This window comes from Erinaceus europaeus, chromosome 8, assembly GCF_950295315.1.
Source record: "Erinaceus europaeus chromosome 8, mEriEur2.1, whole genome shotgun sequence".
Taxonomy (NCBI): Eukaryota; Metazoa; Chordata; class Mammalia; order Eulipotyphla; family Erinaceidae; genus Erinaceus; species Erinaceus europaeus.
Genome location: NC_080169.1, coordinates 64836420 through 64856765, shown reverse-complemented (window position 1 = coordinate 64856765; position 20346 = coordinate 64836420). Strand labels below are relative to the sequence as shown.

The 20346-nt window shown below is 34.6% G+C and overlaps 1 protein-coding gene across 1 annotated transcript in view; it reads right to left on the bottom strand.

The window, feature by feature from the left end:
• The window catches only part of PCLO (piccolo presynaptic cytomatrix protein), a 187410-nt gene that overhangs the window by 27141 nt on the left and 139923 nt on the right, over positions 1 to 20346 (bottom strand). Inside the window, exons 8-10 of the mRNA XM_060195658.1 lie at positions 16691 to 16827; positions 10193 to 10283; positions 7317 to 7380 (exon numbers count right to left, since the gene is read on the bottom strand). Coding sequence (XP_060051641.1) covers positions 7317 to 7380; positions 10193 to 10283; positions 16691 to 16827 — 292 coding nt within the window. The remainder of the gene's footprint in view (positions 1 to 7316; positions 7381 to 10192; positions 10284 to 16690; positions 16828 to 20346) is intronic.

The window sequence follows — 20346 nt, the reverse complement described above, 5'->3', positions numbered from 1 at the left end:
AATTAATATGTATAACAATATTTCAAATAACAATATGTATACTGGTAAACTAATGTTGAGTATGATTTCTCCCTCCTGAAATACTTACAAAAATAATTCTAAGATTTCCCAGAACTGCCACTTTAACAATGTATACTTACTATTTGCACATTTTTTACATATCTATCTATGTCTATCATCATGAGAGGAAGAGGGAGGGATAAAATTGTACATCTGATATACTCTTTTTTATTAAACATTTTCTATTTTATTTTTAATGAGAGATACAGAAAGATAGATAGATAAGCCAGAGTATTGCTCAGCTCTGGATAATTGAACCTGGGACCTTTGGTGCCAGGAATGAAAGAAAGTCTTTTGCATAACCATTATGCTGTTTCCCCAGCAGCTTTTTTTTTTTTTTTCCCCCAGAGTACTTACCAGTTCTGGTTTATGGCAATGTGAGGGAGTGATCCTGGGACTTCAGAGCCTCAGGCTTGAGAATCTCAGCATGACCATTATGCTATCTATCCCCACCCAATCTGATATACTCTCTTTTCAAAACTACCAAAATTACTGACTAGATAACATAGCAACAAATCTGAGTCAAATGGTAAAAAAAAAAAAAAAAAAAGTAGAAGAAAAAAAAAAACTAACTTGTGAGAAATAACTAACTTGTGAGGAAATTAGGAAATAATCCAAATATTTTGTCATAGATGAATTCCTTCAATTTTTGAGAAAGGGGCCACAGAGGGCTGGGCGGTAGTGCACTGGGTTAGTGCACATAGTGCAAAGCACAAGGACTGGCTCAAGAATCCCGGTTTGAGCCTCCGCCCCCCACCTACAGGAAGGGGTCACTTCACAAGCAGTGAAGTAAGGTCTGCAGGTGTCTATTTTTCTCTCCTTCTCTATGTCTTCCCCTCCTCTTTCAATTTCTCTCTGTCCTATCCAACAACAACAGTAGCAATAACAACAATAACAGCAACAACAATGTAAAAAAGATGGCCTCCAGGAGCAGTGGATTCATAGTGCAGGCACTAAACCCCAGCAATAACACTGGTGGCAAAAAAAGGGGGGTGGCAGGGTGGGGGGTGGTAAGTGGGGTAGGCAGTGGCTCACCTGGCTAAGCGCACACATTACAGTGAGCAATGACTCAGGATCAAGCCCCTGGTCTCCACTTGCAGGAGGAAAGCTTCACCAAGTGGTGAGGCAGGGCTGCAGGTGTCTCTCTCTATTTTTCTTCCTATCTCCCCTCTTCTCTCAGTTTCTCTGTCTATCCAATAAAAAATAAATAAAAAATATTTTTAAAATTCTAAAGAACATTTATGATTAGTAGTTATAACAATGGAGATGTTTTGCTTTAAACCTTATACTGTCATGAGAAATTTAAAGAAATAATCCAGATACTTTGTCAACATTTAATAGATGAATTCCTTAAATTTCTGAGAAAAACTGACATTGGCAAAATTCTAAAGAACATTTGTGATTAGTTGTGATAATAACAATGAATATATTTTGCTTTAATTATTATATTAAGTCCTTTCTTCTTCCTTTATTTAATACTCATTAGAAGAGGCTTATTTGCTTGTTTACATAAAACTCAAAGAAAAATCTAGCTGAAGTGTTTAAGAAAATTTTAAAACCCTAAGGACCTATGTGTCGACCCAGGTTCAAATCCAGCCTTCATTTTATAGAAGGTAGTGTCAGTGGTCCCTTTCATTTTCTGTCTCTATCCAAAACAAAACAAAAAAAAAGCATCAAAGACTAGATATCCTATTTTATTAATCATGATGTATCCTGTCTATCCTCCTGTCCTTAACCTCACTGTCCCCACCTCCACTCTGTTAGATAATGCTCTCTATGCAAAAATGCTCTTTATGGAGATAAAGTCTTTTTGTGCTTATTCATGAATAGTGCTTTTTCAGTTTCTGTAATTGATTATAAAATAAAACAAAATACTCTCATAAACTTTCCTGATGTACAACAATTAAAACTTAATCATTTCAGTAATTTGAAAATTGAACACTACAAAGCAAGATTAACAAGAAAAAAGCATATGTTTATGAGAATGCGTGGATCTTTAAGTAAGAGTAATGGTAATCTTGGTCCTGCTACACTCTGTCCCCTCACTTCTTCCATTAATCAGCTTCTGAGCTCAGTCAAGTGATAAGTAGATCACGAAATCAGGAAATTTTATCTCTAGAGAGGATGGAGAAGTAAGAGTCCTAGTGCTTATCCAGAGATTTCACTGGTCATTTGGGAATTGAGACAGTCACAAATAGATTCAATAAGAACTCTATATGTTGGAGTCAGGCATTGGCACTTTTGGCAAACCACACATCAAGGCTCAAAGACTGGGGTTAAAGCCCCACCTTTGGGTAAGAAGCTTTGTAATTGGTGAAGCAGCAGTAGCAAACAAAGGCAATTTTTTCCTTCAGAGAGAAAAATATGGATTTAGTGTTCTTACATATACTATTTAAAATGTACTGATTTCAATACTGCTACTAATACATACAAATAAAAATGTATGTACTCAGGGGAAACAAAAACCCAGTCAAGTGGAGTAGTATCTCAGTGTTTCAGATACTATGTTTAAAAACAAATGATTCAAAAAGTAGCCTCAACTGATGTAACAAATCTGCAGAGTAGTTAGATGGAGTTTCCTCTAATGAGTGAATAAGGACTGGGGGTTGCTAGGAGAGCAAGTTGTACTCCCAACTGTTTGGACAAGAATGGAAGGTTTCCCAAGGAAACTACAGGAGGAAGTTCATTAGCAAACAATAAAATAAAAGCTTCCATCAGGTACATATTCAAGGAATTAAAAGTTTGTAAGTTAAAAAAAAAAGTTAAAAGTCAGGGACCATGTGGAGATGCTCTGGTAAAGCATGTACATCATCATGCATGGACATTGGCTTCACCAGTGGTAGAGCAGTGCCACAAGGCGCTTTCTCTCCCTCTCTCTCTCTCTCTCTCTCTACCTCTCTTCCTTTCTTCGTCCCCATTTACCTTTATCCTCTATCAAAGAAAAAGGAAGAAAATGGCAATCAGAATGTTCGATTCATACAGGCACCAAATCCCAGAGATAGCCTTAGTGGTAGAAGAAAAAAAGAAAGTAAAGAAGCTGAAAAAAAATTACAATTATAGATGAAATAAGAATCTTACTCAAATTCATTGAGATCTACACTGGGTATGTTTGATATGCAAAGTATGTATTATAAAGATACTGAAGGTATTGAGCATACAAGATAGTCAAATAGAGAACACCTATCTTTCCTTCCTGCTGCAACAACAACAATGCAAAACAATACATGGAGAAAAACAATACATGGACCTTCTGGGGTGAACAAGTAAAGATCAGCATCCAGGAGGGGACGCATAAATGTCACCCCTCGAAGAAAAACTTCCTTTCATGTCGCAACAAACCACAGTGTTTAGTAGGATGAGGTCTCTAGCATAAGGAGCGTTACTCTGGTGGTGAGGGCACAAATAAACTCCTAGCATCTCAGTGCTATTGTGATTCTGTATCAAAACTGTATTAAAATGGGCCATTAGAAGCTATAAAACTTCTATAAAACTATGTGGGAGTCGTAGAAACAGATTTCTTGACTACAGCTGTAACTTGCTGAGAGCAACATTGGTGAACATCTTATTGAAACTCAGTCTCCATAATAACAGACTCTGGGGGCAGATTACAGGAGGAGAGTCTTCTAGAAGGATTGTAGCATGTGGGATTCTGACTCCCCTCTGGCCCCTATATGTCAGCAGTATTGCCATTATATGTATTGAGATTCCAGTTACATATCAGATCTGAAGTCTTAGTTTATAGCAAACTCATGGTTACAGAGCACCAGAAATTCAGGAAATAACCAAACAAAATTACATCAAGACACATACTAATTAAAATGGCAAAACCCCCCCCCCAAAAAAGAGAAAGACAATTTTAAAAGCAGTGAGAGAAAAACAGAGAGCCACCTAAAAAGAACTCCTTCAAAATTATTATTTTTCAACAGAAATTCTAAAGGCCTGTAAGAACTATCATGGTATTCAAAATGTTGAGTGGAAAATATTTTAACCCAAGAATACCCTATTCAGATAGGTTATAATAAAGGTTTCTTTTTAAAATTTTTTAAAATTCATTTTCCCTTTTGTTGCCCTTGTTGTTTTTCATTGTTGTTGTAGTTATTGATGTTGTTGTTGTTAGATAGGACAGAGAGAAATGGAGAGAGGAGGGGAAGACAGACAGCGGGAGAGAAAGACACTGCAGACTTGCTTCACTGCTTGTGAAGCGACTCTCCTGCAGGTGGGAGGAGGGGCGCCAGGAGATGGAACTGGGATCCTTTAGCCGGTCCTTGTGCTTCGCACCAAGTGTGCTTAACCTTCTGCGCATGACTCCCTATAATAAAGGTTTTATGGACAGATGATGAATTTTCCAAACAAACAAGAAGTAAAGGACTCCATTACCACTAATTATTCCTATAAGGGGTATACAGAAAAGGAGAATATTAAATGTTTTCACCCATAAAAAGAAAGCAATTGATAAAACAAGTAGACTCTTACCTCAGAACTGAATTTGCTAAATGAGAGAGGATTGAGTTAGAAGAATATAGGCTAGCCAGTGGGTTTTGGTGAAAGAATTGGAACCCTGGTAGTAAGTGTGGTATGGTAACATATTTTGTGTTGTGTGAAATTATACTCCTAAAACACTTAGTATCTTATTAACAAAGATCACCTGAGAACAAGGAAAATAATACATTTTAAAAATAAAGTTTCAGGAATAATAATAAGCAGTTATCCAACTCAGATTGAATGAGATGCTATAATCTGTCTACTGTTTCTAAAATCCCATAAAGACAGCTGAGCAATGATAAATAGAAAATGAGCCACTATCTCCATTTTTACCATTCTAACTTTTACCATTTTTAACTTAAACATTATTTTTTGTTATTAATAGTACGTTACAAGATTGTAAGATTACAATGTATAGTTCCACACTACACCCACCAGCAAAGTTCTGTATCTCTCTCCTCCCAACCTGCCAAAGATAACTACTATAGTTCTTAACAAGTCTTAGAAACAGTTTGTCTGCTTCTGTTTTGTTTGGATTTTTTTGGGGGGGCAAGTTCATACGAATCATATGTATATCCCTATACATCTACATGGATAGGAACAAAAAAAATTTATAAAATCCTTGAATTTGTCTTAGTTGTTCAAAAATAGTTTTATTGAAATAATTACATTTCAGAGTCTTCTAAATTGTAAGTTGTAGATTGGATTCCTTGTAGTACACATTCTGTCCATTTAGCAGGCAACACAATATGTTTACACCATGGATATTCAGTAAATAAATGCTAATAATATGTATGAATAGGTAATCAAAATATAATCAATGAATTAAAAAATACAAGATATATTTTGCTGTATATTTTAATAGGAGGAAAATATATTTATAATATTTTAATCTTGTCTATAGTAATATTCAGGACAGTTATTCTCTTTTATTTTATTTTTAAAAATTTTTATTATCTTTATTTATTTATTAGATAGAGACTGTTAGAAATGGAGAAGGGGAGATAGAGAGGGAGACTGCACACTTACTACAATGTTCAAAGGATCTAGATTCAAGCCCTGCTTCACCACTTGCAAAGCTTTCCCCTTGCAGGTGGGGACCAGGGGCTTGAACCTAGATCCTTGAACATTATAGTAAGTGCGCACAATCAGGTGTGCCATCACCTGGCCCCTTCTTTTAATTTTATTTTTTGTATTATCTTTATTTACTTATTGGATAGTGACAGCTAGAAATCGAGAGGAAAGGGGGTGACAGAGAGAGAGAAAGAGAGACAGAGAGACACCTGCAATACTGCTTCGCCACTTGCAAAGCTTTCCCCCTACATGCAGGGGTTGGGAGCTCAAACCCAAGTCCTTGTGCATTGTAATATATGCACTCAACCAGGTGCACCACTACCTGCCCCCAGCAGTTATTCTCAAACATTAAATTTTTAAATAAATCACATACCCTCTTTAATATTACTGAGCACCTCAAATATATTTTGTTTATGTGGGTTACAGTTATGCACATTTTTCTGAACTATAAATTACAACTAAGAATTTAAAATGTTACAACGAATAAAATAAAAGAACAACTATCTAATGATCTCACTTATAAGTGGGATTTAATAAATAGGGACAGGGAGGGTGAACACAAAGTGAAGCTTCAGTTGGGCATGGTGTATTGCGTCAAAGAAAGTACTGAGGGGAAGAAGGAGGAAAAAAGAGCAAAAGAGAACTTTGTGTTCCTGGTGTATAATGAAATTATACTCATGTGTCAACGAGTGCGCTGGAAACATTAGCTCCCTCAATAAAAATTATAATTTTATTCCACATTAAAATAAACTAGATTTTATTAAAAAATCTGAATTAAAAAGTATTTATCAAAAGGAAAGTCTCATTTTCACTTTACTGCATATCTGCTTAATACTGATTTTCAGAAGGCAGCTATGCTCACCACTATACCACCATGCCCTTTATAGAGCAAAGCTGAATTATTATCTGCTCCCTATATAACATCTTATGATATCTTACATCACATAATGAATGAAAAATCTCATTATATTTTCACAATCATTGAGAATGGAAAAGACAAGGATGGTCTAATATTTCCTCCTCCTCCTCCTCCCCCTCCCCCTCCCCCTCCCCCTCCCCCTCCTCCTCCTCCTCCTCCTCCTCCTCCCCCTCCTCCTCTTTTTTTCCTTTTTTGTCTCCAGGGTTATTGCTGGGGCCCTTTGCCTGCACTATGAATCCACTGCTCCTGGAGGCCATTTTCCTGTCTTTGTTGTTGTTGTTGTTGGATAGGACAGAAAGAAATTGAGAGAGGAGGGGAAGACAGAGAGGGAGAGAGAAAGATAAACACCTGCAGATCTGCTTCATCATTTCTTTTCTTTTATTTATTTATTCCCTTTTGTTGCCCTTGTTGTTTTATTGTTGTAGTCGTTGTTGGATAGGACAGAGAGAAATGGAGAGAGGAGGGGAAGACAGAGAGGAGGAGAGAAAGATAGACACCTGCAGATCTGCTTCACCGCCTGTGAAGCGCAGGGGAGTCGGGGTTTGAACCGGGATCCTTATGCCGGTCCTTGTGCTTTGCGCCACCTGCGCTTAACCTGCTGTGCTACAGCCTGACTCCCTGCTTCATCATTTCTGAAGCGGACCCCTTCAGATGGGGAGTCTGTGGCTCCAACTGGGATCCTTATCCTGGTACTTGAGCTTCACAGCCATGTGTGCTTACCCCATTGTGCTACCACTCAGCCCCCAATGGTCTAATATTTCTATGAAAATGTTTTACCTACTGGACCCTGAAAAGAATCTTGGAACGTATGAGAACATTGCTGTTTATACTCAATACTTTATGAACTACATAGAAAAAACAATTGAAAAAAAATCACTGTCACCTAGTTTGAATTCAGCTTTTTTTTTCTTTTTCTGTCTTTCTTTACCAGAGCATTTCTCAGCTCTGGTGTATAGTGGTGCTGAAAACAGCCTGGGAGACTCTGGAATGGAGTAGTTTGCATAACTAGTATGTTATCACCTCTGCCCTTATAGTTATCTTTGATTTCAATAAAGACTATTTTCTTTAGTTTTAGTTGATAGTTTTAAATAATTTTTATGAAATAGTTGAATGTCTTGCCCATCTAGAAAAGTTCACTAAAATAGTATAAATAAGATATACTATTTCTACTTTTGCTGCTCTTCTTTATGAAGTATTTATTTTTATGAGAAAAACAGTGCATTGCTCACCTGTGGCATATGGGGGTGGGGGAACTGAACCTGAAACATCTGGGTATTCAGGCATGCAAGTCACTATTTCTATTTTTGATAGGCATAGGAAAACAAAATGAAAATTAATAATGATTTTCATCTCTGTTTGGAAGAATAGACAGTTATTTCTCATTCCTTCTTTCTTAATCCTTATCATACTTAGTGAAGACAGTTAATTTTTATTTTAGATAGTTTTTCTGTTGATGAATTTATTTCACATCTCTTTTTTCTCTAAACATGAGAAACAGGTATTAATCTTTCAGGATGGAAAATTTCATACATCTATTGAAATAGTGACAATATAAAACCCAATGTGGTTAATCTTCCACTACCAATCATAGCCAATTTTATTCAAATTATTTCTTCATATTTTTCAACTTTTATAATATCTCTCTCTATTTTAAAACAATTTAGTTTTAGGATAAAATGTTTACAACAATAGCTGTTTTGTTAGTCTTGTCTATAAAGACTTCTGGTTGTAGAAAAAGGAGCTAAACATAAAAAGTAGACTATATAAGATATATCAGGTTGTGAGTATGACAACTTTAACATAAAATAACAAAGCTAGAAAACAGGCACATTGAGAAAGTCTTGATGGTTTAGTAAAAACAGCTTGAAAATATGTCACACAACCTGAGAAGAAAAAAATTTGACATCAGTAAATATGTGGTAAACTGCAGGAATTGAAATCATTTGTAGAGAGTAACTGTTTCTACAAAAAAAGATTAGAAAACACATCCCTGGAATTCCATCAGTACTTAATGTACAGTCTACTGCAATAAAAGGTTAAATTATCTATGGTAGAAGAAAAACTACATAATCTTAAAATGAAAACATTAGAATCCCAATCAATTTATTCTTTATGAAAATAAGAGGGAAATTACCCAAAGCAAAACCTCTGCTAATCTACATGCTCCATGATTTAAAACTACAAAGAAAAGCAAGAAGTAATTTGTTCTTTTCTATATCAGTCCTCTAAAAATTTTTTCATATACATACATATATACCATCTATAATCTATCTATTATCTATCTATCTATATCTATCACCTATGAGTCTATCTATGTACATTCATATCAATCATACATACCAATCTAGCTATGATCTAGTCTATGGTTACATTATGACCATGTAACCTTGAACACACATGATCTCTGATCCTACTTCCTTCCTCTTTCTTGTCAATTTATCATCTATCAATATATATATTTATTTATATATTTTATTGATATACAGTGAATATAAAAATAATTATATTTATATAAGAATACAGACAATACATACTGCTTAAAATTCATTGAAATTCTATATTTATTTCCACATATTTAAATAATTTTATTTTATAATACAAAATATGTCATCTTTCAATAGTATCATGACTATGAAAACAAAGAAGACTGGGAAATCATAAAATTGGAGAAGACACAGGTACTGGGACAACGAAAAGAGTGCTATCAATTTGAATCAGGATGATTGCTAGAAAAAAAATAGTAGATTGATGAGGAAACTCAAATTTGAATTAAACCTTTAGAGACATTAATAGTTTGATATCAATGTTAATTTTCCTGGTTTGTTAGATGTTAAGGGTAGGGCAATTGGACAAGAGAAATGAATAAACTATTTCCTGGAAGTTCTAAGTTATTTCAAAATATAAAGTTTAAAAATTACAACAGAAGCTTTGCCTCACATAAAAACAAAGAAAAACTCAATATAATGATAGTACTCAAATTTACTGGGTATTTGGGAATTTATTCTTAAGAAGAATTCAAGGTAATTTTATAGTTCCAAGAACACTCAATTAAATAATAACTGTGAAGTTCTGTCATCTTATGTGCATTAGAAGAGCCTGGCTAATGAAAGGAATTTAATCATCTGTCATACTAATTATTTTATGTTCAAGTGTATATACAACTTCTTATTTAGTGGAGTTTCCTAAAACATTTTTTTACATAAAAGGTGGGATTTCTGTGACTTGGGAAGTGTTACAGAGAAAGTCTGAAGTCCCAAGTCCAAGGGTAGCTTAAGTGCACATGCTATCATGTACAAGGAGTCAGGTTCAAGCTACTGTCCCCACCTGTAGAAAGGTAAGCGTCACAAGTGGTGAAGCAGTACTTGAAGTATCTCTCTTTTCCCCTCTCTGTCTTCCACTTCCATCTCAGTTTCTCTCTGTCTCTATTCAATAAATGAATAAATTAAAAAGAAACAAACAACTCCTGAGTTCACTCACTGGTATTGCATGTGCCAGAAAAATAATCTGATTCTCTCTTTTCCTCCATCCATCATTAGTTAACAAATAGATAAATATTTCAAAAAGTGATATTTTCTAAAATTTAATATAATCTAAACTGAAATCCAAATACATATTTTAACCCACTATTAAAGAAAGATGAGATTTTATCTCTTTTACCTGAAACTGTGTGATCCTTGGTATCTCTTGTAATTTTTATCCTTGCATGAGGAAAGATGTAGTGAACAGTCTTCCCATTCATCTGTATAATCTAAGACATACATGTGACAGGGTGAAAAATATGTTAGCAATACTTAAAGAGACTTTACATAGTTTGATTAATGAAAGCATATTAAAAGTTGCTCGAACAGTGAAAACCTTCTCATACTATATATTAATTGAAATGGTTTCAGAGTCATTGTGGTCTTTCCATTTATTAATTATTTTTTCTCTTGAAAATCGGTTTGTTCTGCTTGGCATGTTAATAGCATAAATAGTAAGAGCTAAAGGAAATCTGTTACTGTGGTAATACCTAGTCAATAGTGATTACAGGTGATAGAGAATAAATAGGGAAAACTGATGTGATGGTATTTCTCTGGATGATCTAGAGAAGAAATGTAATTTTAATTTTCAGCAAATAAGTGGTGTTAAAGGGAAAATATCAAAAAAGGAATTTTCACATTCCATGTCACTATCTCAATTGTTTCATGATGTTTTTTTACTGGGAAACAAATTTTTTGTTTCTGATTTCTTTGCTTTTTGTGAGCAAATCAAGTAGAAATTTCAAAGTACACTAAATGTGACTAATTTTATAGAAATTAATAAGGTCTTTTCTCAATCTAATACTTTTTGAAGGCTTCTTTATTCAAAGATAGTGTTATTGACAGTGTGATTTCTCATTTACTACATATACTCCTTAGTGTAGAATTAACACTTAAAAGTTATTGATGCAAGTTTGTTATTTAAATTCCTATTGAGACTTGAACATGAGAATGCTATAGATAGCATTATGTCTGTGTCCACCTAAGAAGAGGAAATAAAAGCAAATGAGCAATGGTAAAATTGAGCTTTATATTTTACAAAATTATGCATTCAAATAAGTTTTGTAAAACAATGAAAGATAGAAAGATAGACAGCACCTATCAGAAGAGATCTACATATACCTCTGTTCATAGAAGCCCAATTTCTAATAGCCCCAAACTGGAAGCAAACCAAATGTCCATTGAGTGGATAAAGGGGCGGGGGGCAGGCATTGGCATACCTAAGATTAAGCACACACAGCCATATGTGCATAGTCCTGCTCAAGGACCTAGGTTTGAAAGGCCACTGCCATCTGCAGGGTGGATGCTTTAGAGTGTGAAGCAAGTTTGCTGGTGTCTCTCTCTCTTTCCCTCTTTATCTCTCCTTGTTCTATCGAAAAATATGGAAAAGAAAGAAAAGAAAAAAAGAAAAATGGCCACCAAGAGCAATGAATTTACAGTGCTGGCACCAAGCCCCAGCAATAACTCTGGTGGCAAAAAACAACCAAACAAAACAACATATTACACAATGGAATATTACTCAGCTGTTAAGATGAAATTATGTCCTTTGAGATAAGCCAAAAAGAGAAGGACATATATCAAATGGTCTCACTTGTAAGTTGGACTTAAACAGGGACAGGGAGGAAGAACACAAAATGAAACATGGACAGGGCATGGTGTATTGCACCAAAGCAAAGGACTCTGGGGAAATAGAGGGGAAAGGGGAGGAAGAAAACTCTGGGGACATGGTACATAATGAAATTGTATGCACGTGTCAGTGGCTGTTCTGTAAAGCACTAATCACCTCAATAAAAATAGCAAACATTTTATTTTTATAATAATAGGACTTGATTAGTATGGGACTTTGTATTTATTGTAAAGGCAATATTTAGCTACAAATGAAATAATGTTTAGTAAAGAGACATTCAGTACTATCCATTTCAGAGAATGTTTAAGATGGTGTGAGAAAACTAAACCAAAGCAACAAGTAGAATTTAAAACCAAAGAGGTGGTCATTAAGTGCCAGGTGTTCCCTTGGAACGCTGGTATAGTCTTACTATGTCTCCATAAATCCATATGCAAATCGCCAGATTTTGGGGTGAGAGAGACAGCACAGTCATCATGCTAAAGTGTTTTTATGCTTGAGGCTCCAAAGCTCCAAGTTCAATCCCCCATACCACCATAAACCAGAGGTGAGTAGTGGGTGCTCTGGTTACTCTGTATTTTTCTCTGTATCTCTTTCATTAAAATAGAGGTTGTACATATGTGTCAACGACTATACTGTAAACCATTAACTGTCCAATAAAGTACATAAGAGATAAAATAAAGCATATTAAAAAGGAAACTGTCATATTTCTGCATAACAAAAAAATAATGATAAAAATACCAGCCAAAATCTTAACTTCAATTTGTTATAGGAAAGAAGCTTAATCAGGGCTTCTGGTAAACATAAAACACTCCCCTAAATAAAAGCTGAATCATATGTAGTCCACAACTGTTGGATGAATCCTATAGTAAAACTAAACTAGAATGGGAAGGATAATTAGGTAATATAGAGATAGAAGCTAATTCTAATGTACTTTTCTGTTTCTATTTATTTATTTATTTATTTATTTATTTATTTATTTATTTATTATGGGGCTTCACCACTTCAAGTTGACTTGTTTTAGATAGAAAGAGAAAGAGGAAGAAATGAAAGATATCACAGCACTAAAACTTCCTCCAGTGTAGTGAGGGACTAGGTCTGAACCTGGGTTAACACATGACAAACCAGGTGAACTATCTAGCTGAGTTACCTAGCTCTAACTTTTGTTATGCTCCTGAAGAGCCTTTTTAACATTTACAACAATAAGAGTATATATAAACTTTCCTTTTTTCTCTTCTTTTGATTACTGTTCTCTTTCATCACTTTTCTTTCTCCCCTACCTTCCTATTTTTCTGCTCACCTTTTCTCTTTCTGACTCTCCTTTCTTCCTCTACCAATTTACATATAAATATCTAATTCTGCTGAAAATTAAAACACGTATACTAAAACTTTTACTACCATTAACTAAAATTAAATTTTGCTTTGTTACCATAGATAATCACTCATTGTAGGAGATAAATAGTAGTAGATAACATTTCATTTTTTCAAGTATCTTCTAATTCAATATTATTAAACAATAGTTAAAAGAACAAATTCTACCACAGTCTAAAAGTAAACTAAGAAAATACAAATTTGTCCTTTTTTTTTTGTCCTTTTACTCATTTTTTCTTTATTTTTTTAATTGGGAGATTAATAATTTACAGTATAGCTGCTGGCACATGGGTGTAATTTTTAATCTCACCAAGATAAAGTAACTGCAAAAATTAAGTCCATCATGTTGTTACAGGACATGAAAACCTCCTCACTCCAACCCTCTCTGCCCTTCTTCTAGATAGTTCTTTGCTTTGGAGCAATACACCAACATTTACTTTGTGTTCCCCTTCCCGTTCTTATTTCTTAATTTCTGCCCATGAATGAAATCGTACTGGTGGCTGTTTTTTCCCTTTTGTTGTTCATCATGGTTGTTACTGTTATTGTTGTTATTGCTGTCATTGTTGGATAGGACAGAGAGAAATAGAGAGAGAAAGGGAAGACAGAGAGAGGTAGAGAAAGATGAAAAAAACTCGCTTATGAAGCGAGTTACCTACAGGTGGGGAGCCCTCAGAGGCTCAAACCGGGTTCCTTACACTGGTCCTTAGCGCTTTGCGCCATGTGCCCTTAACCCACTGCACTACCTCCCCCCCCTTCCCGGGTGAGAGCGTTCTATAGACATTTTCTCAGGGAAGTGAGTAACTGTATTCACGTGTCAACAACTATACTGCAAAACATTAACCCCCCCTCCCAATCAAATAATTAAAAAAATGTTTCATATGAGAATAAGAAGCCGGAGCAACCCTCTAGCATTTGTGATGCCAGGGGTTGAACTAGGAACTTCAGCATATTAAGTTTTGCACTTTAATGAATAAAACTTTTACTTTTACAGAAATTTGTTTAAAATAGAAACCACTAGTACAAAGTGCAAGGACCCAAGGAAAGATCCCAGTTCAAGCCCCCAGGTCCCCACCTGGGGGGTGATGGGGGGTGGGGGTAGGGGGGTGTCACTTCACAAACTGTGAAGCAGGTCTGCAGGTGTCTTTCTCTCCCTCTCTTTTTCCTCCTCCCCTCTTAATTAATTTCTCTCTGTCCTATCCTAAAAGTAAATAAATAAATAAATAAATAGGCCACAGGAGCTAGTGAATTTGGATTTGTAGTGCAGGCACTGAGCCCCAGTGATAACCCTGGAGGGAAAAGAGAGAGAGAGAGAGAGAACTACTATTTGAACTATTCAGTTTGATTTTGATTTTTGCCTCCAGAAAATTTTATAGGAATAAATTATTATTGTGCATTAATTTTCAAATAAATAGTGGATTTATTAATGATGTTATGATTAAATATGCAAAAAGTAAATAAAGTGAGTCCATTCGCTATTTTCATTAGACAAAAATATACTTATGAGGAGTTATTGAGGAAAACAATATTCTTAGTAAATATTAATATGAAAATGGAAGCTTAGTTTATATAAATATAATCAAAACATAGTGTCTTTGCTTAAGCTGCAATTAGAAAAAACTAAGAAAAATAAATTATTGTTACAAAAGTCAACACATTGATTATTTGGGGGGAAGAAAGCTGAGGATTATAATCAGGAAGAATGTATAGTTTTTTAAATGTAATCCATATTACATTTTCTGTTCTCTGTGGTTATATGGCTATTCATTTATCACAAACTTAATCCTGGTGGCAAGAAAAATAATATATATTATTTTTGAGCACTAGAATTATTGCTGGGGCTCAGTGCCAACACTATAAATCTACCACTCACGGTGGTTTCCTTCCTTCCTTCCTTCCTTCCTCCCTTCCTTTCTTCTTTCCTTCCTTCATTCCTTTCTATTTTTTATTTGACAGGAGAGAGAGAAATTGATAAGAGAGGGGAGATAGAGAGGGGGAGTGAAAGACTGACACCTATAGACCTGCTTCACCGCTCATAAAGTGTTTCTCTTGGAAGTGAGGGGGGAACGCAAACCCAGGTCATTGCTCTTAGTACTATGGACATTTAACAGGGTACATCATTGCTTGGGTCCTATATGTATATTTTTTATGGCTGCACATATAAATTTTTCTATATATTGATATTATAGAATTATTAAAATGTAAAAATACCTTTTGGCAAGAAAATACATCATCTTAAATTTACCTATATGTAATTCTGCCAACATTTTGTATCAATTTTATATTACAGCTATCAACTTTTTTGATAGTTTATTTATTTGATTATAATGAGCACACAGCCTGATTATATCTTACCTGTTAATCTACTTATTTCAGGTTGCATGCCTTCCCAGGGGAATATCTCTAAATTTATTCAACTGTTAATATTTTAGTTTCCTTTTTTTAAATTTTCTTTATATATATATATAACTTTTTTTAATATGTATTTATTTATTTCCCTTTTGTTGCCCTTGCTTTTTATTCTTGTTGTAGTCATTATTATTGTTATTGATGTCTTCATTGTTAGATAGGACAGAGAGAAATGGAGAAAGGAGGGGAAGAGAGAGAGGGGGAGAGAAAGACAGACACCTGCAGACCTGCTTCACCGCCCGTGAAGCGACTCCCCTGCAGGTGGGGAGCCAGGGGCTCAAACTGGGATCCCGCTGGTCCTTGCGCTTTGTGCCACGTGCGCTTAACCTGTTGCGCTACTGCCCGACTCCCAATATTTTAGTTTCTAACTCAATCATCACCTCATTTGTTCTAAAGGCAGAAAGAACATGAATTTTAACATCCTATTCCATTATTATGAAATCTACCACTATGTTTCAGTTTATTTATCAATAGATACTACTTACGAATACCTATTTTATATCAGTTGCTCCGATAAAAATCCAAAAATGAATGTAGACCTAGAAACTAAATAGGTTTTAAAACATCAGTTCCTTACTTTTAAGCAAAGTCTTTCTTTTCAGCTGATTTGATTGGGATATCATCCTCTATACATTCTTTTTAGGATCTGAGCATACAGTTAATGGGACAGCACTGAATAGCCTAATATAGTTCACTTAGTATTTCATAAACTCTTCAGGGGCATCATGCAGACTCCTAGTATAGCATTGTACAAATTTAATTATATGCTGGAAGATTTATCACATAAATTGCATGATAGAAACATAATAGATATGCTAGAATACCAGTCAGTCATGGCTGATAAAGTAACATAGTATGCTATTACTAAAAAATAATTTTTGAATTTGGTTTATAGATATGTAGTGCACAGTACACATTTCATTCATTAATAGAGACCTTATTCAGATGATCAAAGTCTTTAATTTTTTAAAATTATCTTTATTTACTTATTGAATAGAGACAGCCAGAATTGAGAGGGAAGGGGGTAATAGAGAAGGGAGAGAGAGAGAGAGTGTGACACCTGCAACACTGTTTCACCACTCGTGAAGCTTTCTCCCTGCAGGTGGGGACTAGGGGCTTGAACCTGGGTTCTTTAGCTTTGTAACATGTGTGCTCAACCAGGTGTGCCACCACCTGGCCACTGACCTGAGTCTTTTAAAAATAAATCTATAAGATAGCACTCAATTGACCACTTACTTGCTCTTGATGTTGACTCAGTGGTCTAGAGTGGACCAATCTTTCTGGTAGTTTTCGGTCTAGACCATGTCCATTTTCCAAACGAGACTCTCTGGGTTTATCAAACCAGTCTGTTTCCTCCCGACGCAAGTGATAGGCTTTGAAGATCAAGGAAATATCAAACATTGCAACTCCAATTAATACAGTGGATAGAGGATAGCACATGTTCTGAAGTACCAACATGCACCAGCTTGTTAGCTACTCATGCAACAAGCAACACAACTACCAATGGGATGAGATTTAACTAGCTAATATTACACCAAATGTAAAAGTGCTGAAAAAAATTTTTCCATGATATATATGCAAAACCAAATATGAAATCAGGAGCAAATAATGTATAATAGTGGTCAAATAAATGAACAAATGAATAGTTCTGATATAATTTTGTTCTACCTCTATTCATTAATTTACACTCCCTATCTCCTCCCATTACAAATCTAAGAAAAAAAATATATTAGTACTAGGACCTTGCACCTGTATAATGCCAGTGTTCCCAGAAAGGTCTGTTCATTTATTTTTCTGTAAGCTTCAGAAACGGGGTAAGAGATGACACAGAACTGCTCCACCATTCATGGAGCTTCATCTAGGCACCATGCATCGTGCTCGCATGTGCTTCTGGGACTCAATCCTGAAACCTAGTGCATAGCACAGTGTTAAGTTTATCAGGTGAGTTCTGTCTCACAGGAAAATGTGGAAAATTTATTTCTTAAGCACAGAAGCTTCTGTCACTTTTACACTAACCGGCTTGCACTATCTTTAAACTCTGATTTTTTTTGGAGAAAAAAAAGCCATTTCTATAATACATATACATACAAACAAGGATTCTAGGTATTATTGTAAGGATTAGGAGTGTTATAATCACCTAGAAGTCAATGTTAAAAGCACTTAATTGGCTTTTAAAATTAGATACAATAAGTTGTTTTTGAAGAGATAACTAATTTAGGAATTACATTGGCATTTACTGTTTCTTTTTCTTTTCTTTCTTTTTTTGTATTTATGATGAAATAATATCTAACATCTGAATATTTTTTTGAAAAGTGAAATCATACTTTAAGTTTATTCAAGTTCTTTTAAAGCATTATTTATTTATTTTGAATGATAAAAAATCTTATTTTAGCTAATACATAGAAGTTTGCTTGATATAAAGTGTTTCATTCTTCGCAAAACTTAACTTTAAGATACAATATTGTCTTACAAACAGCTGATTGAGCAATGCTTCAATTGTTCATCCAAAAGATTTGTTGCTAATTCTATCAAACTATGGTTTCCTAAAGCTTTAGCTCCCCACATGTTATCCTAGTCTTTTCCTTTCTATCTCACAATAGTTTTCTCTTGGGTCTACATCATGATTACCTTCTGTTTCAAAAATTCTTCCCATGACTTGTTTCTCAGGACACTACCATTATTCCCATGAACACTTGAGTTGCAAATCCATATAGTGCATACACTATTACTCACCTCTAGATCTCATGTGCTCTTGGTCAATGCTGGTGATAAATCATAACAACATTTCCCCCCCAATAAACATGGGATGACAGGTGGTGTGTCCTAATTCTATCAGTCTTTTTCTTAGTGGGTAGTGCACTTTTTGAATTTATTTATTTGTATTGGTGGACTGATGGTTTAAAGGAAATACAGTCATTGGTACATGTATAAAATTTCTCAGTTTTCTGCAAAACCCTCTCACCTTCAGCTGAGGTACTCTTCCACCATCATGCATGAAATGCAATGGTTCATATTTGGTATGTAATTGTATATGCACTTATCTGATCTTGACTACTAGATTTTTAACTGCTTGAAGGCAAGGCTATTATTGTGTTTTATATTCCTCAACACTAAGAACAGTTTCTTGTAAATGTTGTGACATTCAATATATATATATATGTGTATAATGAATGAAATATAGAAATTAAATATAGAAAAATAAGTTATCAGCTAGGCAAAGAATTTATATAAACTAACTATATTTGGATAATTTGAAATAAAAACTGAGTTTTTCCTTGAATCTCATAATGTCAATATTTGATATGGAATTTCATAATTTTAATTTGGCACAAATTAAGTAATTTATGGTAAATTATTTAAAGCAATACGTTTTTGGCTATATACATATTCATTATTTTATGAGAAGTATCTAAAAATTTAGCTAAATACTAGATTATTCATACACTCACATACGCACATGCTCTTTTGGCACTACTTTATTAAAAATGATCTGATTTTAATAAATTAAGTACTTGGCTATTTTAACCCTTTATTTCCCTTGAATATATAACTTTGCTACTTATATTTGAAATGCAAAAAAAAAATTGCCAACAGGGTTATGTGCTAGCACTACAATTCCACTGATTTTGGTGGTTATTTATTTATTTATTTATTTATGGGATAGAGAGAAATTGGGGTGGGGGGATAGCGAGGGAGAGAGAAAGATAGATACCTGCAGATCTGCTTCACCATTAGTGAAGCATCCACATTGCAGGGGAGCATGTCCTTTTATATGGTGATATATGCACTTAATCTGGAGGGCCACTGCCTGGCCCCAGAAATGCAATTCTTTAGGCTGTTTCCATGACTACATAATAAAAAGAAAGCATTATTTCAACTAGATCCAAATTTTGTTATTTTGGTTCTAATTCTGGTTACATTCCTTTATTGTCTTCTTACTTCTGACTAAAACTTATAGTTAAATTAGGATACCTACCAATATTTGCACAAGAATTTATAGATCAATTAACAATCTGTTTTTCTGTATTCAATTTGTCTTCAACATTTATAGCAAGCTGTATATAATTGATAATTTTTTATAACAAAATTGCTTGATTAATAATGGTAGAACTGCACCTTGAAGATTAACTTTTAGGGATGGGCAGTTGAGCACATGTTACAAAGCACAAGGACACAGGCTCAAGCCCCTGGTCCCCACCTGCAAGGGGAAAGCTTCATGAGTGGTGGAGTACTGCTGCAGTTGTCTCTCTTTCCTTATGCTATCTCCCCTTTGTCTCTCAATTTCACTGTCTCTATCTAATAAATAAATAAATAAATGTTTAAAAGAATTAACTTTTATAATAAAGCTATTTTCTGAGTTAGTTAAGTAACTTGTTGAAGATTAACAGTTCTCTTTTTTAGGTTTATGGCATTTTCTTGAAGATTTCAATGTAAAATAAAAGCAAACTGATTTTGAATCTAGCATTGTTCATAAGCAGGAGTTATATAATTTGCTTAATTTTATTCTGTACCAAATAGTGGTCAATATATATCTTAAAAGAATATATGCATATGTATAAATATATATATAATTTATTTATGTTTTTAGTAGAGTAGATTTAAAAATTTTTTAAATTATATTTATTTATTGGGTAGAGACAGCCAGAAATCAAAAAGGAAGCAGGAGATAGAGAGGGAGAGAAATAGAGAGACACCAGCAGCCCTGCTTCCCCACTCGCAAAGCTTTCCCCCTGTAGGTGGGGCCTGGGGGCTAGAACCCAGGTCCTTACACACCATAACATGTGTGCTCAACCAGGTGTGCCACTGCCTGGACCCCTAGTAGAGTAGATTTTAAAGAACATTTCCAGCAAAAATATTTGTGGTGGTAGAAATAACTGAGAATTTTCCTTAGC